Source organism: Annulohypoxylon truncatum (genome assembly GCF_022578515.1).
Source record: "Annulohypoxylon truncatum strain CBS 140777 unplaced genomic scaffold F4807scaffold_15, whole genome shotgun sequence".
In the NCBI taxonomy this organism is placed as follows: Eukaryota; Fungi; Ascomycota; class Sordariomycetes; order Xylariales; family Hypoxylaceae; genus Annulohypoxylon; species Annulohypoxylon truncatum.
Window position 1 is genome coordinate 392857 of NW_025953801.1, and position 23663 is coordinate 416519.

A 23663-nucleotide genomic window follows, 5' to 3' on the forward strand; every position below is an offset into this window, starting at 1 on the left:
ACAGAGATGGACAATTCATATGAACAGGTATATATATAGGTTAGATCTAATACGTGTACGGCATCACGACCTCAGCATGAGAGCTCTCCGTCTCATGTTATCTTGTCATACATATACGATTTTAATCACCGCCGTCCCCAATCACTATTTACTACATCTTAACCACCAATACCCCTTAAAAATCGACCAACCCCTTTACACTACACCTTTACTTACTACCCCTTCTCATCAACATTTTCTCCTACCCCACCCGCGTAAGACAACAATACACGCCCCCTTCCCTTAAACGACGCCAATATTTAGACGTAGTTACTCAATACACCTTTGTCACTCCCCAGCTAACCGCCAACACCCTGGCCCCAAGGAAGCAGCTCATGGCAATAGCGTACGACAGTGCCGTGAAGAGGATCACCGCTAGCCAGCCCTGCTCCTCGTTACTCCCAAGGCCCAGCAGTGCGCCAGCGATGGGCAGACTAGACAGGGTGCCGAAACTGCCGACCATCATGGCGGTCGAGAAGAAGCGACCATACTCCCTAGCCTCGCATAACTGGCCGATGCACACGGGGTACAGGCCTAGGTTGCTGCCGGAAGCGAAGCCGAAGGTCAACGCGAACGTAATCAGCAAGGGTCGCGAGTCGCCGGCCGGCAGCCAGAAGGCGAGCACGGTGACGACGCACAGCGCATTCGTCAGCGTGATGACGTTGAAGCGGCCGAAGCGGTCGGCCCAGAAGCCGGGCAAGAAGCGGCCGAAGAAGGATCCGGCGCTGAGGAGGGCGAGCAGGGTGTACGCGTCGCGCGAGTCCTGGCCGTGGGCGCTCGCGTAGGAGACGATGTAGGTGAGCGGGGTGAAGATGCCCCACTCCATGAACCAGACGCCGGCGCAGCAGAGGGCGAACTTGAGGTCGCGGAAGAGGGACCAGTCGGGGCTCACGCGCAGCGGGCGCGGGCTGGGCGGCAGGCGCGAGCGCACGAGCAGGTTGGAGACCAGCGCGAGGAAGAGCAGCATGAAGCCGATGAGGCGCGTCGCCCAGGCGAAGCCGAGGCGCGGGATCACGGCCTGCAGGAACAGCGGGAAGGCGACGCCGCCGACGGACCCCGAGGTCGCGGCGATGCCGGTCGCGAGGCCGCGCCGCGCCTTGAAGAAGTGCGCGATCACGCCGTAGGCGGGCACGTTGAGGAGCGCGCCGCCGAGGCCGCCGAGGACGGAGTAGGTTAGGAGGATTTGGTAGTACTCTATTTTCCGGATTTATTAGTTCGTGTATAGCCGAGGGGAAAGAATCATGGGCGATTAGTTTGCTAACCCTCGCATAGCCCTAGCAGCATTTGGCTCGCAACGCACATCACGCTGCCAACGGCGATCAAATACCTAGGCCCGTAGCGGTCGAAGATGGGGCCGACCTGGATTCCGAAAAAGAAGACGATGAATAGGTACACGCTGAAGATCCAGCCAATGGTCGAGGAGCTGTAGCCGACGAGCTGGTGTGTGGAGAAGTACGACTCGAAGACGGCGGCGACGTTGATGATGCCGTACACCGAGACCATGGAGCAGAAGGAGCCGAGGACGACGAGCCAGGCCCTCAGCCCGCCTTCCGGGAAGTCGGACTCCTCATCGTCGTCGTCGCTTTCGCACGATGGTTGCAAGACGGGATTCGCGACGGGAGGGGGATGCTCCATCTGGTTCGCGCGTTCTTCACCAGACCTAGGAATGGTTTGGGTTTGGGTTTCTGAGTTGAGTTGACTCTTTTCGTCAAGTTGCTCCGGCAGAGGCACCAGGACCCCCTGGGCCGCTGCCGGGACAGTTTGATTTATGAGGCAGCTGTCATCTGCATTTTGTTGTGGCGCGAGGGTCATAGAAGACCTTCGCTGCTAACTAATTAGGTCGTCAAAGACGGAGTGACTTGAGAGTTTCAGTCACTCCTGACGTAAGGAATATTTTGGGAATGTTCTTAATCTGGTGTTATTATTTATACTTATATAGTAGGCAAGTATGTACGAAGGCTTCTTACATCAGAAAACTGCTTAAAATTTAGGGTGGTTGAAGGGTTTTAATAGTTTCTATCCCATGGCAAAAAATCCGGGGAAAATTAGGATGCTACACTATAACTTAGCATCAATACGCTTTGAAGATAATAGGGGGCGGACCAACAAGATGTGTTACTTTTACATAATAGTTTCTATGGCTTTCGTGAAGGTTGATACTAACACCGCCATTTTTTCTTCCTTCGCATGTCTCCGATGTCGTTATAAGGCCTAGTGTCTTGTTATTGTAGGGCGTCATTCCGCGGTTCAAAATGTGACCCTAATTTTTCGTCCTACGGCCGACGGAGATCTACGCTGCTACGTTAGCTCGCAAGATAGTGTAGGCACAGGTACCGAGATATCTCTCCATTCTTGACTGTTATTCGTTAATCGAACCTACGCAAACAATCCCATATATTATCCCATACATTCTGTAAGAAAGCAATATATTATTGAGCGTTGAAAGGTTTCGCAAACTTCTGTCTTGTCAACCCCTTGCTGTCTAGACCGCAATGTCTGGGCCGGCGGTGAGGCTTTGCAACGGACCCCTTCCAACATACGACGTCGTAGTAAAACTTCCAAGGTTGTCAAAGAATATCTTATAAATCGGATGAAATCACAACTTTGCACCCATGGGTCTCCTTAGCCAAGTGGTCCCAGGGATTTCGACTGCCGAATGACCCCTACTTAAAGTGGGGGTAATCAGCAAATGCATCTCCATCTTGAAGTTGTCGAATCGTCTTAAAGCAGACAACTTAAGATGGCAAAATTACTAAGATGCAAAGTTAATTTAAAGACTGCGACGAATGGAAAAGAATATGGAAAGAAATAGTGTCAAAATGAGGAAGGCACAAAAACTCCGGGCTCTAGTTGACTACGTCATAACTGTCATCTGTGTCCAACCTCGATATAGCAATTTCGAATTTGTCAAACTCGCTTTAGTTGCATATATTGGGTTTTGAATTACCTCAATGCTGCATGTAACTACCTGCTTGTATGTCCTGTTTATAAATGACAATACTTCATCTAGATAATTACTCAAGAATATGATACGCAAAGGCGGCTCGTCAATATTCAATCTCATTTTCACAAGTACTGTCCAGCAACGAAAGATGAGTTCGCGGCCTGCGGGACCCATCTTCTTCGGGTCATTCGAGGTCACACCTCAGGTGAGCTAAGCCCACTTACCCAGGTCACCAGTGACCATTACGATATACAAGAAGCTGTATAAGGGCCTCCTTCACATGGATTAAAAAGATGTGCATAATTCATAATAAAATGAGAGTTATATATATCAGTCTAATCATACCACCACTCCCCGACACTATAAGCAATCATAGATGATGAACACCACCACCACCATCAGAACTAACCGCCCCAAACCCCCAGGTCTTCCTCACAACGCAACACTCCTTCGCCCTCGTGAACCTCAAACCGCTACTGCCGGGCCACGTCCTGATCTGCCCGCGGCAGCCGCACAAACGGCTCACGGACCTCGCGGCCGCGGAGCTGACGGACCTCTTCCAGGCGGTGCAGCGCGTGCAGCGGATGCTCGCGCGGCACTACTTCTACCAGGAATCCGCCGCCGCCGCCGCCGCCGCAGCGCAAGCGTCCGACAGCAGTAGCAGTAGCAGTGTTGATGGCGGCGGCGTGCCCGAGGCCGGCTCCTTCAACATCGCGATCCAGGACGGCGTCGAGGCCGGCCAGACCGTCCCGCACCTGCACGTGCACGTCATCCCGCGGATCCGCGGCGCCACCGCGAAGGAAGGGTCCGGGCCCGGCGACCGCATATACCAGCTTATGGCCGCGGAGGAGGGTAACGTCGGCGGGGCCTTGTAAGATTTTCCTCTTTTTCCCCCTTCCCCTACCCCCCTTTCTCCCCTCCTACCTTTGCAAATTTGGGCTTCCTACCCGATTAGTTAGTGTTGGGATCTGCCCATACGTGGTTGTTTACGTAGGGGAAAAGAAAAGTTTAGTGCTAATGGTAGAAGATGGGATCGAGAGCTAAAGAAACTTCGAACAAAATTCGGGGATAGGCCGGAGGCGGGAGGCGAGTTCGAGAGTATTGAGGACTCGGAGCGGCACGCGCGGTCCGCCGAGGAGATGGCAGCCGAGGCGAATATGTTTCGCGGCGTTTTAGAGCAGATGGGAGAGGCGGAAGGGAAGTCTGGCTAATGACCTTGGTAAAGGTATCTGCCCCTTTTTCTAGTGTACTAAATGTACGATCATGAATTATGTACGAGCATTGATACAACAAGGTCCCCGTAGAATAGAGAAGTAGACTCGGAGTATGGAGGATGTCATGATACATGCTACCTAGGTAGATCTCCTTTGATAAACGCAATGCTATTACCTTATATTCCGAACGCCTAGAGCCATGCTCCAACCCCTATTCTCCAACCCCTATTGTGCATTTAAACCCAAGTAACCTGTACATTAGCCATCGTCACAACCCCCTGAGCAGCTCATCTAGAGAAATTGGTTTCCGTACGGCATTGTTCAGGCCTTCATGGAACGTAACCCAGATCTTCGTCTCGCCCTTCGCGAGGGATTCATCCCCAGCCTTGCTCCTAGGTCTACCGTTGCCATCCGTTTCCTTCAGCGCGCGAGCTTCCGTGTTCTGGATGACGCGTCCGAAGAAGTCTTTCTTCACCCCTAGAATGGGTAGCTCGGCTGCTTTCGAAGCCTTATTCTCCTTGTCGTTAAAGACTAAAGGCATGTCCTCGAACGCCGCGGCGTGAGGATTACGACCCGTGAATCGTGCTTGTCGTGCTAGCTTCTCGCGCTCCAACTTCGCTTTCTGCAGCTCCTGATCTAGCACCTGTCGTACGGCATAACGTGTCGGGACATGCGTGCCGTGGATGACAGCAGCTGAAGTTTCGAACGTAGCCAAGCTGTCGAGATCGCTACAAATTATTAGCTGCTGGGCTCTAGACTTTGTATCTCTAAGAATGAGGTACTTACGGCTCCATACGGTACACCCACTGCGGCCCCCTACTGAATGGGGACTCGCTCTCGATCTTTCCTCTCTCAAGTTCAATGCCAACTTCCGCTAGTGTTTCTGCGGCTCGTTTCACCATAGCCTTCTCGGTATCCTTTCGGACACTCGCTGTACCTTTTTGGTCTCCGCTTCCTCCAACGACAACTGGTTTCACGTCCGGGGATACTAAGCGGATAAGGTACGGAAGAAAATCTGTCGCGATATCCTCGGGGCTGCGGAAAGAGCGCATGAGGCTGGGTGGTAACTGAGCTTGCATCGCCTGGAGCATGGCGCGGTTCTCTTTTTCGGCTTCGCGTGCAAGAAAGTCGGCTCTCGCACCCGAGAAGGGGAGCGGCGGGGCGTCGTCAGCATCACCGCCGCCCCACTTTCGTTCATAACCTAGGTTGCTACGCCGGATAGGCCCCGAGAATAAGTGATGGCACGCAAGGATAGGCTGGCAGAGGTACGGGGCTAATTCCCAGTCTTGGCTTCCAAAGAGCCTGGACGAGCAGGTATCGTGAAAGTGCATCCACTCGTAAGCACAATCCGGCTTACTCAAGAACGAATCGTCGTTGAATTCGTGGTTAGGGTAGTCCAGAAACACATCCGTCATGACCCTGTCCACATCACCACTGGTCTCGATCATTTCTCTCAGGCGCTCCATGCCATATTTCTTTTGCTGCTCCGAGAATCCGAGCTGTGCTATTGGCTGCTCATTGCGGTATTTCGATGAAGGGGCCGTGATTAGTACGTTACTCTTAGGAAATCCAGCTCCATCTTGGAAGACACGGGTAACAATATCCTTGACACTACCCCGTCCTACGCCTCTTGCTCCACCACCGCCATGAGATAGGTCATGGATGATATTCCGCTCAACCCATTGTCGCGTTAAACATGGTGGGCCTTTGAGACACGCAGACCTAACACGGCCTGCAACCCATTCGCCAACAACCATAACGCCTCGTAGATCTCCTTCAGCTGTACTCTCAGCGCCCTTTTTGGCGTCAATACCGCTGCTCATACCCCAAGCCGCTTCACATAACTTTCGCGCAGCATCTTTCTCACATGGAATCCCTTCCTTCTCAAAAACGGTCTTGAGGCGAGTTACAACAGCGTCAATAGTAGGCTTGCCAACGTGGATAACTTCGGCTAGGTTCGATTGACGTAAAGGCCTCAGAGACGGATGGTAGACATCATTGCATATAAGAATGAGCGGACGCATCTGACGAAAATCGTCGCCTTTCTTTTTTCGACGCCCCGAATTCTGAGCGGCTGTCTCTTGCCCGGAGGCATTTTTCTCCCCAGTTGTAATTAGATCTATCAGGGCTTTTATGAAACCACCTTCTCCTGAGGCGCCGGAGCCTGTCACGACGCCATCAACTTCGTCGACCACTACGCATACGGGGCGTGCGACCTTCTGCTGCTTTCCATCCTGAGGTTTATTTTGTTGCACCGTCTTGACGTTTTCCGTGCCAAGACTCGTACGAATCCGGTTCTTTACGACGTCCCGGCTACGGTCATCGCTGGCATTGATCTCCATTACTTCATAACCTGCTTGCTTCGCGCAGACATGGGCGAGCGTAGTCTTCCCCAGTCCAGGAGGCCCCGTGAGCATCAATATCTTGCGGTGCGGCTTTTCCTCCTCGGCCTCCACCTTCGCGCCGGGCCGCCTTATAACATGTCTCGATTTTGCCGCCCCCGGGAAGACGATAGGGTCCCATCTCTTCAACCATCGTAGAACTTGTCGATTCGTCAGATCGTCGCCAACTAAATCCATAAAATTCCTAGCACGGTATTTCTCAGTCCACAATAAGGACTTCTTCGGCTTCTTGGCGGGTTCCACAGAAGGCATCGGCTCATCAGGGACGGGCGTCGAGGTCGAAGGCTTATTGGCCAGTTCCTTAGAAGTAGCCTCTATTAATTCATGAATATCAATGCCATAATAACTCTTCCTTGCTCGGCCTTCCTTCGTTTTTGATCGAGAGGCAACCATCTGTTCATAGGACACGCCAGCACCCGGCTTTCGTTGTTTGATATTAATCGTCTTCCCCGAACATGTTGTGATCTTCAAGTTGCTTTGCGCTTGGCGAGAAGCGAACCGATCGAAAATAGATGATACGTTGCTAGAGTTAAATAAAGACTTCATCGTAGCGAATTGACTTTCATTCTCATTGGCCTTTGGTTGTGAAGTAGATTCGAGTGAAAACGATTTAACCTCCTTAAGTCCAGGATTTGAAAGTGTGAGTGGAGGCGAAGATGGTTCGGTGTACTCGGCGGCTGCATGCTCGCTGGGACTGCTAAGCATCCGCCTCTTGGATGCAGGTTCTTGTAAAACGTCGTCCTCGTCGGAGTCATCATCGATAAGAAAACCACCTTTCGCACGAGGCCGTGGATGAGGATCGGGATGCGGTTTTGCCCGTTTGGCTGCTCCCACGGGAGAGGAGCTGGCCGGATAGACGACCGGAGACGAAGGTAAAATCATCCTTAGGTCAATTGAAGAGGTTAGGATTGGGATACCTCAAAGACGAGAGACTGTACGGGATTGCTGTTGAAAGTACTGAAATGGCTGTTGTACAGGGTTGAAGGCTAATATGAATTAATGTAAATGACAAACGCGAAGACGCGTTTGAATACGCGTTTGGTGGGGCACTCGAAGGTATCGAGTACCGACCCACAATTACAAGGATAGTGTGGGCGATCGTCGGATGCATCCCGCCAAATCATTTGAGCTTAAAGAATAAGCTACTGACTTATCGAGGGTTCTCTATCCACTAATCTTGCTGTAATTAAATATCTACTAATGCAGTATCTAGATACTTGTTACTTGCATACGCTGAATTGATTTGGCGAATGGCGGATATCACAGCTGTCGTCTAGGGGCAGGAGGCAAGTACATTACTTTCCATGTTCATCTTTCTCATTTGTCTGTTTACAACTTCGACAAGTATCTCATATATCAAACACAACAAGCCTTTTCTTGACTGCTCATTATAAGCACATACCTTTTATGATACACTCAGAGCCTATTGGTACACTTAAATGGAAATCATCCATTGATGAATTGAATCCGGGCCTTGGCCACACCTGAGCTCATACTCTCTTAACCTTGAATATTCCAACGATCTCTTGCAAAGCGTTTGCAACAAATTCCTGTGGTTGAGGTTAGTAAATCGCTAGGTAGATTTAGATTCGAGAATCTTACGGCTTTATTCAGCATCACCGCCTGAAACCACTCCCAGTTGAGCTCTCCTTCGTTTCCCAGTTGTTCCGCTGAAGTGATCAAACCCTGTACTGTACCCTGCTCTCCAGGTTTCACCGCTTTCATCAAATTCAGGAGAGTTACTAGCTTTGTAGTCGGGACATGAAGGTCAGTGAGATCAAAGGGATGGCGTGGAAGAGTCGGCAAGGCAGGGCTATAGCTTTCTCGAAGTGGATTCGCCGTCTTGGGAATTTCATCGGGCGGATTTTCCGCGATGATATCCTGTATATCGACTGTTCGCTCACTCTCAATTTCCATGACGACGACCTGCTGCCCTACATCGTCTTCGGAGTCGGAGTCCTTGGGTTTCTGTCCCTTCCGCCGAGGCTGGCGGTATATGAATCGAGGAACTTGGATCGTCGTCTCATTGCCCACGACGGTGCTGTTGGGGACAGCAATGCTCCGAAAAATGCGTCTAAGGAAATCGCTGCCGTCTTTGCCACGTTTACTGATGAGCCAGCCGCTATGTGGCCCCCAGGTTCCCGATGTTGCACTATGAAGAGCACCTGAGAACCTAGGTTCGTATAGCGGTGCGGGGTCCCATGTTAACAAGCATATTGCGCGGAGAAAGGCATCTTCATCTATGCAAGGCGTTCCCGATTCAGTAAGTGATGCTGGAAAAGGAAAAAACGCATGCCAGCTAAAGATGTCGAATAGTAGTGTTAACCCTTCCGAAGATTCGGCAAGCCCAAATCTAGGCCACTTCTCGTTCATGAAGTTTTTGAACCTATCTTGAGAAAGGTCTGCAACCACACCATCAGTCTTATAGACCAAGTCGCAAGATAAGAGTGTAACCTACAACCCGTTTCGGCATCGCGTAGTTTGCGAAATGCTTGTCTGAGCGTTTCCACTCCGCTGGTTCCCCTATCCTTGATAATCCATCTCTTCAAGAGTTTCTCCGTAAATCTTTCATACACGGCATCTGAGGCGAGTTAAGAGAGATTCATTCCAGTCTTTGGGATTACCACATCATACCTTTGTTCATAAGGTCGCGATCTAAGAAGTCCAAGACTTCTTCATTAGATGATTTGCGTCTGCTAGAGAGTTCAAACTTGTCGTAACTCTCGGGGTTTATGATACAGTTCTTTTCGATCTCCATAATGGCAGCCAATACTGTGTTTTGGATGATCAGGAACGCGTATAGTATGTCAAGAACGAGAAATATAGAAGACAATTAAGGGAGGACGACTAAATGTAGTGGTTTGTCGAAAGTGATGATTAGTCACAGGTAACACGTGATGTCATATTAAATTACTAAGGTAGGCACTGCCGTAAGGAAGTAAGCCTGTCATCCGATCTACAGGACTTCTTGCTACTATATATGTCTTGTGTATTTCTCACTCAGATTCAGGGGTAAATAGTCTCACCAATCGCCTGAAAATGTCGTCACATCTAGCTTATAGCTGACTAACAACTTATCGGCACCAACAATATCCTTATTGGCGTTCACACTATCGAGGAGATCTACATAATCTCACCATCGAATCGAGATCTCTTATTGCTACACAGCCCAAAACAGTCGGTTACTAGTAAGCCTGATTCATAACATAAATCAAGTACGACGGATTCATATGGTCAACACGGCTTAATAAAGGACATCAGGGGAAGCCATCCTATGCATATGGTGCTTACACTGTGGATTTCCATGCAGCCAACGTTCTAACAACTGTGTACCTAGATTGGTATATACCTAGGTACCTAAATAGCGATATTCATATCAGCTACAAGCGCATTCAAATAACTAGAATCAAGTAACTCAAAGTAGACCGCTTCTCTTCTCAATGAATTGACTGTCTAATCCCCTTTCCCCTACTTCAGGTTGAACCAGCCATTAGCCGAGGCCCTAACAGGCCAGAACATTTCAATATTTCCAGAAGGAATTTGAAAAGAATACGTATTTATTAAGCCAGCTACCTTGTTTTGTTCAATAAAGAGCAAGATACGGAAGTGGAAATTATTCAAGACAATGGAATCCATCGAAATAGGGGCAATTTCCCAGCTCGTCCCGGTGAAGATGAAGTCAGTTCGTCCCATTTCAGTAATTACTCGTTTAGTCAATTGGACTCGCTGATGTCAGCTGAGTTCAGCGGACAGAGAAGCTGAGATGGTGCATCACGAACTGAAGTTTGAATTATGTCATTGGAAACACTATCGTTGGGTTGGAGTACGAAACGATGTTGGATTTACAGACTGAGGGGCAGTGAAGGCGATCATGTTCACTAAAGGGACGAGTAGAGATTTGCTTCCACTCCAATGGCTATAAGAATCTCAATATCCCACTTCAATTCTCTAGATATTGTTTATATTATCACCAACATTCGAAATCAACCCTTTACACTCTCATAGAGTATCGAACAGTTTCTAGCTCTCGGCGTCTTCAACTTGAAATTTTACGAAAATGAGATTCCAGACCCCTCTCGTGCTCATCGCGAGCCTTATCACCTTTGTATCTGGTGAGGCCGCAGGTGTTCGCTCTCACGCCCGAGACCTCAGCATAGAAAGAGATACTCCTGACCTTTCTATCGAGGAAGAATCTCACTTGCTCAAGCGTAACCCAGTCCTCCCGAAGGGCAAGGATGATACCAAACTCCACGCCTGGATTCGAACCGACAAAGAAACTGTGGAATATGATAACCGTCATGGAATAAGCCACGAGGGTCTGAACCAGATGATGAAGGACATCGGTGGTAATCACGTGGACGTCGTCGTCGGTAACAGCAAAGGATACTACCAGGCTGGCCTCGAGTTTTCCAGCAAAGACTGGATTAAGCAACACCCGAATGGGGACGGTGCCGCAATCTCTGAGTATTGGGAGCCATATGTTACGATGCCTCAGGAGAGCTTTCAATACCAGGGACAGATCGACGGACGAAAGACTCTTAACTCCGTCCATGATGCTGGTGAGTACCTACCTCCCAAAGGGATATTCATGATATTTATGATATTAACAATATTACCTACTTAGCCACGCAAGAGATTAAAGACCACACATACAATCACCAAACGTACAACTGCAAGACCTATGCCCAGAACCTCGTCAAGAGATTGAATGTGAAGGCTTAAATTAATTTGGGTCTGGATACGGATATGAGGAGGCTCAAGTGGCTTTTTGGAAGTAAAAAGAACTTATAGTCCTATTTTACCGTTGTAAGAGATATCTAGTCACTGTAAATATGGGAGATGTAGAGGGATGGGGGAGAATTGAGACTGGGTGTTTGGACGTATTTTTGTATTAGTATGTAAGAAGTCGCTCGTTAAATTCAATAAAGCTAACTCTAGCACAAATACATGGTAATATTGGTGATTCCATTAAAAAGATCATAATAGGGTCCGGAGTCCGGACGAGAAAACAATATGAGCCTTGGTTTCAACTATCTCCTACCGTAAGTGTACTACTTAGGTAGGAAAAGGGGCTGGGTGTAAATACGATGCGGTTGGTTAAGCTGCTCATACCTACCTACTTAATAATAAGATTATCCTCCGCTTACCTACTACCCAAGTAATTTATTCACGGGACCTTCAATAGGTAAGCACGTATGATATATCTACTTAGGAGGTACCTATGCTTGCCTTACGAATAATTTAAATATCCTGACTAGCATAACAAATAGGAGAGAACTAATCTAAATCCCGTTCACCTAAAGATAACCCCATATGTCAGCAAGGAAAGTCGTAAAGTCGTTGTTACGACACGCCTACGCTGTGGCAGTTACCAAGCTCCATTCCCGACTCCTAAACCATCCTAAACACCTCGCAGACCGGGCTTAGCATATCGCAAACAAGTTGCAGAATAAAAGATATTCCCTGCACACACTTCTACCATACCACGTGCGAAGCGCCTTTGATCGGGAGTGAGATCAGTTTTCAAGAGCCGAGAGAGCTCGTCGTTGATTTGTAGTTCGAGATCCCACAGGTATGCCCGGAGAATGACCTTCGCCGATCGAGGCGTAGTATTGAGGAGTAGTTCTATAACTCTGACACAGTTTACGAGCGCAGCTCCACTCTCGTTGAAGGCGTAGAGCTCTTTATTATAAGAGTATAAATCGTTTGTCAACGAGAAATGGGTCATGTAGAGTCGGTGTAGAGTATTGAGAGGTTCCATATCAGCCTCGGTCAAAACGGAGGTCCCGCACGTCAACATTATAGCTGCATCGCAGAATCTACTCGTGGTTAGCCATCGTACCAAACTATGTCCGGGTGAGAACATACTCAACGGCGAAGTCGCCGATACGGTAATCAATGTACTCTTCGAGTGAATTGAAGGTCATAGAACTAGGTAGTCGTTTGCGAGTGTGTTCCACCCAAAGTAGTATACTTTTCACGAACGTCGGTCCCACAACTGGATCTTCTTTGACACATTCATCTGCGAAGTCCTTGAAAATTTTGTTTTTCCACAATATGTCCGCACCCGTTCCATTTGAACCAACAGTATCGGCAAAAGCAGAATCAATTATAGTCGGAACCTAGTATTGCAGTTAGCAATTACCGATATATGAAGAGTTACGGGATTGTCACATACCTCAACCGTAGCGGATTCAATGACATCTTAGGCAATTTGTTAGCATATTAGACAAGATATTATGAATTAAACTTGTACAATTGGCCGCCACGTGGCCGTACACACTCATTTATAAAGAAACGAGCGAAACGATATCAAAGTGTAGTCATTACGAGGTTGAGAGATAATGAGGTATATGTATCTTACCGTCGTGTGTGAAGATGAGTAAGTTTGCCTTGGCCATTATCCTTGCTCGTGCGGCATTCGCTGCCGGGAACATGTTCATCGGAGCGGATACAGACGTGTCGAGAAGTTCCCTCCTCTTAGCTGCTTTCTTGCTTGCATTAGCCATCTCTGACGGCAATGATCCCTGCTGTTCCGGCGAGGAGGCTACGATCTCATCCATCATCTCTGCTGCTGCAGCTTCTGCGTCCTTCCAATACTTGCACTGGGCTGCGGCAGGGAAGGACGTTGGCCACGGCACCCCCACGGAAAGCGGCTGGATAACATTGCAGTTCTCGAGGCCTGGTACGGGATGAGAGAGAGCTTCCCGTAGAAATTCAAAGCTTTCCTGTTTACCCTCTGAGGCAAACGAGATCCCAACGGGATCAAAAGCACAAGGGATTGGTCGCATCCTGTAAACGTGTTCGAGAAGTTGATGTCTAATCAGGAGGGACAAGAAACCCACGGGATATGGAGGGTAGTTCTTATACCTGGTGCGGCATCGCAACCCGTGGCAAGACTCGTTATACCCATTTGCTCAGGGGAATCATGATCGAGAGTTAACTAGGTACGTTTGATGATTAGTGACATGAGGTAAGACATGGTGACGTATAGATTGATATCGGCATGGCTTAGATGCATATACCCTGGCCGGTGATAGGCAAAAACTTCAATAATATTGAGTATAGTACCTATGAGTAGTATATGATGGATACTCTGCGTGATCGGATGACCTATAGACCATTAGGTCGGTAAAGGATCTCTGATAATTGCACCTATCGAAGGGCTGATTATCAGGGATTCTTACAGGCATCTGGCTAGATCGTGAACGAGCGACATGGTCCGTATCCATTCAACCAAAGGCCGGAGATCATCGGTTTCTGTGAGTCAGGGGATTGTCTCCTCCACTGGAAAGCCGCTACCCGGCCCTTGTAGGTTCCAAGGTTGTTAGAATGCTCAAGAAATAACTGAATTACTTGCATAGCCGGGTGGACCTCGCAAGGCCAGGCCCGTTGCTGTACACTATTTCTATCGTCGAGGAGGACGATTGTGGATCTTAATTTTCACACTAAGCAAGCAAAAGCGATCCTCTCGTCACCTTAGTAAACCCGAATTTTACTCCGGAGCATCTGCTTGTGGGGAGCGTATCGGTATTCCCTTGCTTTGGACCTTGCTCGTGAATAGGCCGCTATGGCACCCAATCAAGGAGTCGACGGATGATAGAGGGGTCTGCGATTATAATAAATGTCAGGCTTGAAACCAGATATAGTGTCTTATTTACGAAGATATTTTCCAGATAGAACTCAAAGGTCGATTATGTACCACGCAGCTAAAACTAAGTAAGTTAAACAGCTTACTCATACGAGGTATGGATGAAATAAAGGAAAATATGTATGATGGGTATGATAGCTGCAGCAATCATCGGCCATCACCCTATTGTTACATTACCTCTACAGGCATCGCCGCGTATCTAGAGAAACAGGTGATTCTCGACTTATTCGCTAAATGTACCTATATGACGATCATTTAGTAGCCAATAGATAAGCCTAGTTGATATCGCTACCGGTAATGGTAAGAGTCGAGGTTCTTTCAAGAACCTGGGAGGTTTTAGTATGGGGCATTTCCCCTAGCTCCCGCTGTGGAACACCCGCATGTGGAAACACCCGTAACCTTAACAGGGATCAGATAGGGCAGCAGAGAGAAAGGATAACCCGGAGGAATTTGCAACCTGAACAGTCTTGGAACCTTGGCACCTATCAGAATAAAGCAGTCGCAGTTTGACAGTTAGTGTCCGCATACTTGCGAAGTGTTCTAGATGGCTTCTACGTGTATCGCTTTAATTAATTAAATGCACTTGAGGTACCTACCTATCTCAGCTGAGGTTGCAAAGTTGAAATAAACTTAAGCTTTCGTCAACGTCACTATTGAGGCTGAAGATGTGCAGCTTATAGGTCAGCATCTGTTTCCGGTACCACCTACCTACCTAGGTAGTGAGTAAACGCCTCAGTTGCCCTTCTAGGTGCCATGTAAATAATCTGATGGCTCGAGGAATTACTGTACCTAACTTTGATCAGATAGTGACAGGATACCTAATTTAAACTTCCGAGTGCCCCACATCATGTTACCCCTATTTTCCCCCTCTCTTTACTTTACCTAGCACTCGACATACAGATAATGTACGTTGGTAGATACAATTGACCTTTTTGGACCGGATCTCGCAATTGGAACAATTTGATTCGTCTCATAAATATTTCAAAAAGTAAGTAAACATAAATATCCTGACATGTCTAAGTACACGTAATACCTTCAAAGAAACTAACTAGATGTGCAATTTGACTTAGGCTAAGGTTTCGAACCATACCTTTAGAGCATACTAAGGTTACTGGGTACCTAGGTGTGTAGCTTGTGTCTTTATTTACTAGATATGCAATTATACGCAAGATGAAGAGAAAGGTCCTTCGCATAGCGCGCCTTCTTCTCGGGTTCCCGTCAAAGAAACATAGCATTCCTTGGCGCTCCGGCCCGGGACCCCCTAGTCCTCGTGGACCGAACCGGCCGATGTCTCCTATAACTGCACCCCTGGACCGACCTTCGGGATGAGAGGATCTGACGACTGTGGATGCAATTGTCCTTCAAGGCCCAAAGGATCCCTCATACTGGGCCCTTCGCCTCTTCCCTGCCTACATATGTATGCCGAGGAGACGGATGTGCTGCAACCGTAAAACATGACCAGTGCGATGGTGAGTGCGAGGATAGTGGTGAATAACGCTTTCGGTGAGTTGGCTGCAATTGGCCTCGCCGCAAGACCCTTCGACGACCCCGGACGGTCCCGCGGGCCACATCATGCTGAATAGCGGGGCCCTGTCACATATTCCCTAGTTGGCAAGTCTTGACTCTAGCATATGACCGATCCGAACTAGACTACGATGATTTCCTCCGCGGGAAATGCATTTTCACATCAGTTAATAGCAGGCATCCCATTCCCCTGGGTCCCACTGCTGTGAATTCTTCGTAGATTGTTTCATTGCACAATCCTTCACTCGGCGGCAACCGAAAATAGTGCTTATTCCCTAGCCATGTCGTTCCCGAAGGTAGGCCAAGGTCATTCCTCTACCGACATCGATTAGACCTCCACGCGGGGGTAAATTACGGCTGGCACGCTCTTGAGTTAGATCACTACCAGAAGTAGTTGTTTGTAATCCTTTGCTGATTGCGGATCCCTCTGGTGGTAGAGTCTAGACCATGGACTATGCTTCTCGGAACAGTACGACTCTCCGCATATGACTGGACCTGGGTGTCTTGTCTCATTACAGGATTCTTGATCGACCCTGCGGGCGCTTGCAACATACATATCACTTACAGATTTATCGGTCGTTTTCCCTGATTATCATTGTACACTCCACCCCCCGGAGCTCCGATGCCGATTCCAGGTATTTACTAATGTTATTCGCGGCTACACCTATTACTTTACTGCGACTTGATTCGTGCAGTCGCTTCACGTGGTTCTCGCTAGCTTGTAACCAAAGTCATTCATGGTGAATTATCCTGGTCATCGAGTGGGAGTGCAGACATCAGTGGACTTAAACCAACGTTAGCAATATCGATGCCCTATCCCTCGCCTGAGCATCTATGGCACTTATCTAGAATCAACTGTTTGTTAAAATTGTTAAAGCTTAACGAGATAACTACATACTACTTGTAGGATAAGCTTGTAGTGGCTGATATAAATTGTAAGATAATTTTCCTCAATTATTCGTCTGGTTTTATATAAACCTGAATATTGAAAACCCTTCATTGCGTATAAAAAATTCTTATACTGCTAGAGCGCTTTGGGTGTGGTTTACTTTTTACTGTTAGTTTGGCTTGCTCCGATGGCGGCTGAGGTAATTACCTCGGTACTATAGGGAGGTGTGAAGTTCCAGGGTGCATCGCGTACGCAGCTTTTACTTATTTCGGAGGTTAGTCTATGAAACACCTAGCCTTTACGTTGCAACAGGACATTAATCGTCAAGCTCCCTGTTGCAAATCAAATTTCGTAAATAAGTGTTCCGTCTGTTGTGGCAATATATTAAAGATTTCCAGCCGTATACAATTCCTTGGTCACCTCCTGTAAGGCACACGTACTTGGGGTGGACGTGGGTGGCGTTCGAGGCCTATGGTAGATCATAGGTATCCGGCTGCCCGGTAGGTACCCTTAGAAAGATAGAAAACTCAACATACATAGCTATACCTTTAACTACATATGTAAACATTGAATAGGTACATACCTACTTAGGTATGTATCAGAAACAGCAAACCTACATCGTCCATTGCTTAGGCGAGTACGTGTAGCAAGAAGACCAGGTGCTATGAGTGGTAGATTGATGTTGTATTCTTCTAAGTTCTAAGGTAATTAACTTAAGGTTCAACAAGGTGTTCTCTAATACTAAGGATGTCACATGACAGTATGTGTCGAAAATATTTCAGGTATCGTACTAGGTAGGACTGTGGACCCACTACTTACGTAAGGCTTTTCCGCCAAGAAATTTCTTTTCGTCACTTCCCAATTACCTAAGCAATTAAGGTGTTCACCTCACAAACTTTGCTTCAGCGCGCATCCTTGCAACCACCTAGTACTAAACGGTATAGTAAATTTCAAGATAGTCAATTTTGCGATGAAGTTTGTTCTTCCGCATCATTCACCATCTTAATTTACTTGATTTTCCAGCTCCTTTCTTTTTCTAACGACTTTTCCGCATCGCTCACAAGTTCTTTACGACCATATACGACCCTGCAGCATACTATCTTCCAACTTTTCGGCCCATTCCTACGATTGCGACGCGGTCGCACACGTAGCCAAGATGCCTGTCGTAAAGGGAGGAGTTTGGACCAACATCGAAGATGAAATTCTGAAAGTGTCCGTCTCGAAGTACGGTCTAAATCAATGGGCGCGTGTTTCCTCGTTGTTGCCACGAAAGACCCCGAAGCAATGCAAGGCGCGATGGAACGAATGGCTTGACCCAAGCATTAAGAAGATCGAATGGAGCAAGGAAGAGGATGAGAAGCTATTGCATCTAGCTAAGTTGATGCCCACACAATGGCGAACCATCGCTCCTATCGTCGGCCGTACCGCGAATCAATGCTTGGAACGCTACCAGAAACTCCTCGACGAGGCTGAGCAACGGGAGTCGTCCGGCCTGGGACTTACCGGCCCCGAAGGTGGCGAAACACAAGCACCCACAGCCGATGATGTACGACGACTCCGGCCCGGCGAGGTTGACCCGGATCCGGAGAGCAAGCCTGCGAAGCCTGATACCATCGACCTCGATGAGGATGAGAAGGAAATGCTGAGCGAGGCGCGTGCTCGCTTGGCGAATACCCAAGGAAAGAAGGCTAAACGAAAGGCTCGAGAACGTCAACAAGAAGAGTCTCGTCGACTTGCTGCTTTGCAGAAACGGCGAGAACTGAAGACTGCTGGCATCAACATTAAGGTGGTCACGCGCAAGAAGGGGCAAATGGACTACAATGCAGACATCCCGTTCGAGAAGGCACCCGCTCAAGGTTTCTACGATACTACAGAGGAGATGACTCGAAACGAAAAGCAACGAGCAGCTTTTGACCCCCGTAAACAACAACTTGCTAGTAAGAGGAAAGGGGACGAGAACGATGAGTCCGAGCGAAAAAGACGGAAGAATGACAAAGAGGCCCCTTCCGCCTCTATGCAGGCCGCCTTAAAGGCTGGACAGATGCAGAAGATCCGCGAAGCTGAGCAGAGCAGTAAGAGACGAGCTCTCGTCCTTCCATCCCCCCAAGTGAGCGATGGCGAGCTTGAAGACATCGTCAAGATGGGCATGATGGGCGAGCGCGCGAATTTGCTTGCTCAGAATAGCGAGAATGATGCTACCAGAGGACTCGTCAACACGTACTCTACTCTTAACTCGCAAACTCCCATTCGCACTCCTATGGCACCCCCCCAGCAAGATCGAATTGCGAACGAAATAAAGAATATTCGAGCTTTGACCGAGAACCAGTCGGTGTTATTGGGAGGTGAGAATGCCGATCTTCAAGAAGGCACCGGCTCTACTGGGTTTGAAGGGGCCGCTCCTCGAAAGCAAGTCATGTCGACCCCTAATCCTTTAGCTACCCCTCTACGAGCTGGTATGAACGGCGGAGGTGCTACTCCTCGGAGGCCAGGACAGACCCCTCTTCGTACTCCTCGAGACAACTTTGCTCTCAATTCTGGAGATGAGGAGATGTCTATGGTCGGAGGCACCGCCAAGGACATGCGACTAAGGGAGTTGTCAGTGAAGCATCAACTCAAGCAAGGCCTCGCTTCTTTGCCAAAACCAAAAGAGACGGAATGGGAACTTGAGATCCCCGAGGAGCAGCAGGAAGCTATGGATGTAGATGAGACAGAGGAGGACGCGGAAGTACGAGACCAACGAGAGCGAGCTATCAGAGAAGCCCAAGAGAAACTAGAGCGAAAGCGACGCACGCAAGTTATGCAGAAAGAGCTTCCTCGACCGGAATCTGTCAACGTGGAAGCCCTCATTCAAAAAGCATCTACGATTCCTGATCCTATTGAAGCGCAGATTGCTAAAGAGGCTGCCTTACTTATTGCAAACGATGCCGTAAAGTTCCCTATTCCGGGCTCAAAACCTAGCGTCGGTCCCGCCCGTCTACAGCAAATTGATGACGTCTCACTGGATGAAGCGCGCTTGCAGATCCTTATGGAAGTTAAGACCAAGCCCCAGCCGGAAGAAATTCAAGCATGCTGGGAGCGAGAGGGCAGCAACGCACTCCTGGGTCTGGGCTGCTATGAAGACGACGAGGAAGAACAGGTGGCAGCTATGAAAGCAGCCCTTGAGGTAAGTTTGAGCATAGTCCCGACTTATTATGTAAGCCCTTGCTAACAATAATTCCTACAGTCAGTACAAGAGTCCACAATGGAGACTGCCGAAAAGTGCTCGAAGCTTGAGAAGAAACTGGCGCTCCATCTAGGAGGTTACCAGCAGCGAGCCAAGACACTCAGATCGAAGATGGGCGAGGCGTATGAGGCACTTCAGAAAGCCAACTTCGCTCTAAGCGCATTCAAAACGCTAGCAGTATCAGAGGAGATCGCTGCTAAAAGCCGTCTGGAAGTTCTCAGGGAAGAGGTCGGCCATATCACTCGCCGAGAGCGCGAGGCGCAGGAGGCGTATCGTCAAACTAAGGAGGAACTCGACAGCTTCACGAACGGTGTTAATGGATTCCATTAGCTTCCTGATCCTCAGGCTAAAAAAAAAATGATCCGAATAGAGGCTTGTATTTACATTATTTGCGCGTGCCGTTTCCACGACCGACTCCGCAGAGTAGCATTAAAAGAAGGGGACACGCGAATCTATACATTGATTTTGCTAAGCTGTGTGGTACAGAAGGAAAAGCATTGGGTGCAAGGTTATTTGCATATGTCTTCACTAACTCCGACGAGTGTGAAGGGAGAGACGAGGGGCTGATTATAACAGTATGTCCTCTCATGGAAAGAGAATGCCCGAATCATTGCAGTGTACTGTAATCCAAATCGTCCGAGGCACGGTAATAATGCAATGAATTACAAAAAAATCCCAATAATAACGCTACCTATCTAAACCATTTGCTAACGTACATCCTAATGATACCCATAACCCGAAATATGCGTGACATGCATGCCCTAATTATTTTAACCAGCCTCCAAATTCTCGTCTCATAATACCTTAGATACCTAGGTACCTAACCTACCTAGATCTATGCACTTTATGCACCTTATAACATAACGTCTCGTCAGATTTTCTAGCTCTCTAATCTTTTTTTTCTCGCACCTCCTATTTCCTACCACCCAACCTAGGCAACTTAACAGGCACAATCATAAGCACGCTAACGGCAGCGAAACCCACGAGGCACAGGAAAGTAAGCCGGACGGCGGACTCGTAGCTAGCGACGACCTGGTCCTTGAGTTCGCCGGCGGGCAGCGCGGCGACGGCCTCGACGCTCTCGCGCACGCGCTCGACGAGGGCGGCCTTCCAGGCCGCGGGGTCGGGCACGCCGGCGGGCGGGACGACGTACTCGGCGAGGAAGCGGCGCAGCGCGTTCTGCAATACGAGGGAGGAGAAGGCGACGCCGAGGACGGAGCCGAGGGCGCGCCAGAGCACGAGGGTTGAGGTGACGACGGCTTGCTCGCGGTGCTCGCTCGCGGCGAGCACGGCCATGAAGGTCCCCGGGAACTGGAACCCCTGGCCGATGCTCGAGGGCACGAGGCAGAGCAGGTACGCGAAGAGCGGCCAGCCGCGGCGCATGGAGGAGAGGAGCATGGTGCCGAAGAGGTAGAAGAGCGTGCCGAGGGTGAGCGGCCACTTGAGGCGGCGCGTCCAGGATATGAGGAACCCGGTCAGCGTGCCGGCGGCGCTGGCGGTGGCGACGGGCACGACGAGGTACAGGCCCGAGGTCGTGGCGCTGGTGAGGAGGACGGCCTGGAAGAAGAGCGGGGTGTTGAAGAGGATGGCGTTGAGGAGGAAGGAGGCGATGAAGTTGGAGAAGATGATGTTGGCGCGCGGGGAGCTGTGGAGCAGGATCAGGGGCATGATGGGGCGCTCGTGCTTCGATTCCGCGTACAGACAGGCCGGGAAGCAGATGGCGAAGATGATGAGTGAGGATAGGACGAACGGATGAGTCCCTTATGCGTATGTTAGTCTTTAGTATTCTCGCTAGTTGGGTTGAAAGAACGCGATCAACTTACAGGGCAGTACATTACCTCCGAGGTTCTGTGAAGATTGAGTTAGTAAAAATAGTCACTATAATCGTTGCGTATCTTCAAAACAAACGTACCAATCCTAATATGAGAAACGTAGTAGAAATGGTTAGGAGTATCGATCCTCGGAAATCAAAAGCTTTCATAGCCTCCTTGAATGACTGATGCTTATTCTGCAGACCGAGATCCCCCGGGATGCCGAAAAAGGCTACGACGAAGCAAAGGACGATAGGAAAAACCTGGATGCCGAATTCCCATCGCCAGCCGAGACTGTCTGCCATCAGACCTCCCAGAGCTGCGCCTAAAGCTGAGGCTAGTCCGTACACAATGTTGACGTAGCTTTGGTAAGAGCCACGGCGCCTTTTAATGCTGATTAGCGATATTTCACCCAAAATAAACCATAGCCTCCCTGGTGACTAAAAGCCGTGTAGAATGATCCGAAGAACTTACTCGATGGGTACCAAATCGCTAATTATAATACTCCCCATGCCCAACACACCCCCAGCACCGAGTCCGCACGCAGCCCTGGCGAGGATGAAACCTGTCATGCTCTGCGCCAGCGCGCACCATAGTGTCGCAAGCGCGAATATGACCGTCGTAGCGAGGTACGGCGGCTTGCGGCCTATAGTATCAGATAGTCGGCCGATCACGGGCTGAAATGCCGTGCTCGTGAGTAGAAAAGCGGTGGATAACCAACTAGCACTGTTGGAGCTATGGAAATAGCTTGTGATGACCGGGTGAGACGACGCCATGATAGTGCCTATTCCGTGTTAGAACCAAATTTCAAAATTGATAAGGTATTTAAGGATTATATATATTCTTTTTAGCAATAAGGCCCAAATATCATGCGAATGACCCTAGCTGCTGAAGTTAAGAGACATTCGAGTAATAAATTTAAGAGAAATGATATAAACATGTAATGAAAATAGCAGGATCCTCACCATCAAAGCAAGCTATGAAATGCGTAAGCATAATGCTTAAAAACACTATCCAAAACCTCCGTCTATCCGTATCGATGAGGAACGAAGGTTGCGATTTGTCATGTTCGACATGGGCTGATTCAAGGTCGCCGTTTAGACTCCCTTCCGACGACGGCGAGTCGAGGAGTTCCCGGTGAATCTGATGATGCACGTTGAGTATAGGTCTGGGAGATATCGAGACCATGCTCCGGTTGGTGGTCGACGCCCGCCGTGCCGAGCTTCGCGACCGCCTCCGCCCCCTAAGCAAGGCCGACTCGAAGGATTCGGGGGCGAGCCCGGACCCCGTGGACGTATAGCTGCGCGCGATCAGCAGGTCCGCCTCGTTCGGGTCCAGGTCGTCGCTCGAGCTCCCGTAGTCGTCGTCCACCGTGCCCGTCCGCGGAATCGTGATTGGTCCGGGTTCCTGAGTGTACCTGGTCCTCGAATCCCCGAGGAGCGCCGTCCACTCAGACGCAGGCTCGGGGTCGTGCCCGTACGACCGGGCGCCGCCGCCGTCACCGTTCCTCATAGGTGTCATGATTTCTGTGCGAGATCGCCAAGAGATCTCTCAAAAAAAAATCCGTTAGGCCTAGTAAGGTGTCTCAAGCTTCACTAGCTCGCCGGGTTCATTTGGGATCCCCAAGATCCAATGACCACACTAAGCACCGTCAAGGTTCAATTTATACCTATGCGGTTGGTTTTCCCTCGGAAAAAAAAAGGAAAAAAAGGGAAAAAGGTGTGACGGAATCCTCTAGTAGTCGGACAAGTGACAGCAGTGAAAAGTCAATTAATAGCGAAATTCCCGGACAGAGGAATTGGGCAAGTCGGTGAGAGGAATAGAAGGAAAAGAGCTCATCAGTGGCACCTGCGCGGGCCTGGAAAAGGGAAGTTATAGTACACGATAGGCGCCCGTAAGGTAACCAACCGTGGTTCCTACGTTCTACTGCTTGTAGGAAGTGGGTGGTGTTAATGCATGGCGATCC

The 23663-nt window shown here is 49.1% G+C and overlaps 8 protein-coding genes across 8 annotated transcripts; 3 read left to right on the plus strand and 5 right to left on the minus strand.

The window, feature by feature from the left end:
- Positions 1–21: 21 nt before the first annotated feature.
- On the minus strand, positions 22–2029 carry F4807DRAFT_424902 (MFS general substrate transporter). The gene is made up of 2 exons (XM_047997922.1): positions 1302–2029; positions 22–1233 (listed from the first exon to the last, which is right to left on the minus strand). Exons 1-2 carry the CDS (start codon positions 1849–1851, stop codon positions 314–316), a joined length of 1470 nt encoding a protein of 489 aa, XP_047854447.1. The 5' UTR covers positions 1852–2029; the 3' UTR covers positions 22–313.
- Positions 2030–2840: 811 nt separating this feature from the next.
- On the plus strand, positions 2841–4330 carry F4807DRAFT_78567 (HIT-like protein). The gene is made up of 3 exons (XM_048003486.1): positions 2841–3188; positions 3409–3854; positions 4011–4330. The coding sequence occupies exons 1-3, from the start codon at positions 3066–3068 to the stop codon at positions 4192–4194; spliced, it is 753 nt and encodes a 250-aa protein (XP_047854448.1). The 5' UTR covers positions 2841–3065; the 3' UTR covers positions 4195–4330.
- Positions 4331–4341: 11 nt separating this feature from the next.
- Positions 4342–7590, minus strand: F4807DRAFT_424909 (uncharacterized protein). The gene is made up of 2 exons (XM_047997923.1): positions 4984–7590; positions 4342–4925 (listed from the first exon to the last, which is right to left on the minus strand). The coding sequence occupies exons 1-2, from the start codon at positions 7479–7481 to the stop codon at positions 4466–4468; spliced, it is 2958 nt and encodes a 985-aa protein (XP_047854449.1). The 5' UTR covers positions 7482–7590; the 3' UTR covers positions 4342–4465.
- Positions 7591–8089: 499 nt separating this feature from the next.
- Positions 8090–9357, minus strand: F4807DRAFT_460223 (uncharacterized protein; the record flags this gene model as incomplete). The annotated part of the gene is made up of 4 exons (XM_048001495.1): positions 8090–8149; positions 8202–9001; positions 9058–9180; positions 9234–9357. 4 exons carry the CDS (start codon positions 9355–9357, stop codon positions 8090–8092), a joined length of 1107 nt encoding a protein of 368 aa, XP_047854450.1.
- Positions 9358–10371: 1014 nt separating this feature from the next.
- On the plus strand, positions 10372–11528 carry F4807DRAFT_78661 (uncharacterized protein). Its single transcript, XM_048003487.1, has 2 exons — positions 10372–11158; positions 11224–11528. Exons 1-2 carry the CDS (start codon positions 10657–10659, stop codon positions 11319–11321), a joined length of 600 nt encoding a protein of 199 aa, XP_047854451.1. The 5' UTR covers positions 10372–10656; the 3' UTR covers positions 11322–11528.
- A 278-nt stretch (positions 11529–11806) lies between these two features.
- F4807DRAFT_78671 (terpenoid synthase) lies at positions 11807–13519 on the minus strand. The gene is made up of 4 exons (XM_048003488.1): positions 12964–13519; positions 12778–12803; positions 12468–12721; positions 11807–12418 (listed from the first exon to the last, which is right to left on the minus strand). Exons 1-4 carry the CDS (start codon positions 13388–13390, stop codon positions 12001–12003), a joined length of 1125 nt encoding a protein of 374 aa, XP_047854452.1. The 5' UTR covers positions 13391–13519; the 3' UTR covers positions 11807–12000.
- Positions 13520–17568: 4049 nt separating this feature from the next.
- Positions 17569–20543, plus strand: F4807DRAFT_424930 (pre-mRNA splicing factor component-domain-containing protein). The gene is made up of 2 exons (XM_047997924.1): positions 17569–19826; positions 19887–20543. The coding sequence occupies exons 1-2, from the start codon at positions 17820–17822 to the stop codon at positions 20214–20216; spliced, it is 2337 nt and encodes a 778-aa protein (XP_047854453.1). The 5' UTR covers positions 17569–17819; the 3' UTR covers positions 20217–20543.
- Positions 20544–23629, minus strand: F4807DRAFT_424936 (major facilitator superfamily domain-containing protein). Its single transcript, XM_047997925.1, has 5 exons — positions 22663–23629; positions 22172–22481; positions 21799–22081; positions 21710–21734; positions 20544–21646 (listed from the first exon to the last, which is right to left on the minus strand). Exons 1-5 carry the CDS (start codon positions 23216–23218, stop codon positions 20799–20801), a joined length of 2022 nt encoding a protein of 673 aa, XP_047854454.1. The 5' UTR covers positions 23219–23629; the 3' UTR covers positions 20544–20798.
- Between the last annotated feature and the right edge of the window lie 34 nt (positions 23630–23663).

What these genes read in the sequence shown, in the direction of transcription:
- F4807DRAFT_424902 (XM_047997922.1), bottom strand. Translation starts at nt 1,851, where the DNA reads ATGACCCTCGCGCCACAACAAAATGCAGATGACAGCTGCCTCATAAAT. An exon ending in GCTGCTAGGGCTATGCGAGG is followed by an intron (nt 1,234 to 1,301) that starts GTTAGCAAACTA and finishes TCCGGAAAATAG; the next exon opens with AGTACTACCAAATCCTCCTA.
- F4807DRAFT_78567 (XM_048003486.1), top strand. Translation starts at nt 3,066, where the DNA reads ATGATACGCAAAGGCGGCTCGTCAATATTCAATCTCATTTTCACAAGT. An exon ending in CATTCGAGGTCACACCTCAG is followed by an intron (nt 3,189 to 3,408) that starts GTGAGCTAAGCC and finishes CCAAACCCCCAG; the next exon opens with GTCTTCCTCACAACGCAACA. An exon ending in GGTAACGTCGGCGGGGCCTT is followed by an intron (nt 3,855 to 4,010) that starts GTAAGATTTTCC and finishes TAATGGTAGAAG; the next exon opens with ATGGGATCGAGAGCTAAAGA.
- F4807DRAFT_424909 (XM_047997923.1), bottom strand. Translation starts at nt 7,481, where the DNA reads ATGATTTTACCTTCGTCTCCGGTCGTCTATCCGGCCAGCTCCTCTCCC. An exon ending in TGGGTGTACCGTATGGAGCC is followed by an intron (nt 4,926 to 4,983) that starts GTAAGTACCTCA and finishes AATAATTTGTAG; the next exon opens with CGATCTCGACAGCTTGGCTA.
- F4807DRAFT_78661 (XM_048003487.1), top strand. Translation starts at nt 10,657, where the DNA reads ATGAGATTCCAGACCCCTCTCGTGCTCATCGCGAGCCTTATCACCTTT. An exon ending in TAACTCCGTCCATGATGCTG is followed by an intron (nt 11,159 to 11,223) that starts GTGAGTACCTAC and finishes TTACCTACTTAG; the next exon opens with CCACGCAAGAGATTAAAGAC.
- F4807DRAFT_78671 (XM_048003488.1), bottom strand. Translation starts at nt 13,390, where the DNA reads ATGCGACCAATCCCTTGTGCTTTTGATCCCGTTGGGATCTCGTTTGCC. An exon ending in TTGAATCCGCTACGGTTGAG is followed by an intron (nt 12,722 to 12,777) that starts GTATGTGACAAT and finishes CTGCAATACTAG; the next exon opens with GTTCCGACTATAATTGATTC. An exon ending in ATCGGCGACTTCGCCGTTGA is followed by an intron (nt 12,419 to 12,467) that starts GTATGTTCTCAC and finishes AACCACGAGTAG; the next exon opens with ATTCTGCGATGCAGCTATAA.
- F4807DRAFT_424930 (XM_047997924.1), top strand. Translation starts at nt 17,820, where the DNA reads ATGCCTGTCGTAAAGGGAGGAGTTTGGACCAACATCGAAGATGAAATT. An exon ending in CTATGAAAGCAGCCCTTGAG is followed by an intron (nt 19,827 to 19,886) that starts GTAAGTTTGAGC and finishes TAATTCCTACAG; the next exon opens with TCAGTACAAGAGTCCACAAT.
- F4807DRAFT_424936 (XM_047997925.1), bottom strand. Translation starts at nt 23,218, where the DNA reads ATGACACCTATGAGGAACGGTGACGGCGGCGGCGCCCGGTCGTACGGG. An exon ending in TTTCATAGCTTGCTTTGATG is followed by an intron (nt 22,482 to 22,662) that starts GTGAGGATCCTG and finishes AACACGGAATAG; the next exon opens with GCACTATCATGGCGTCGTCT. An exon ending in AGCGATTTGGTACCCATCGA is followed by an intron (nt 22,082 to 22,171) that starts GTAAGTTCTTCG and finishes CAGCATTAAAAG; the next exon opens with GCGCCGTGGCTCTTACCAAA.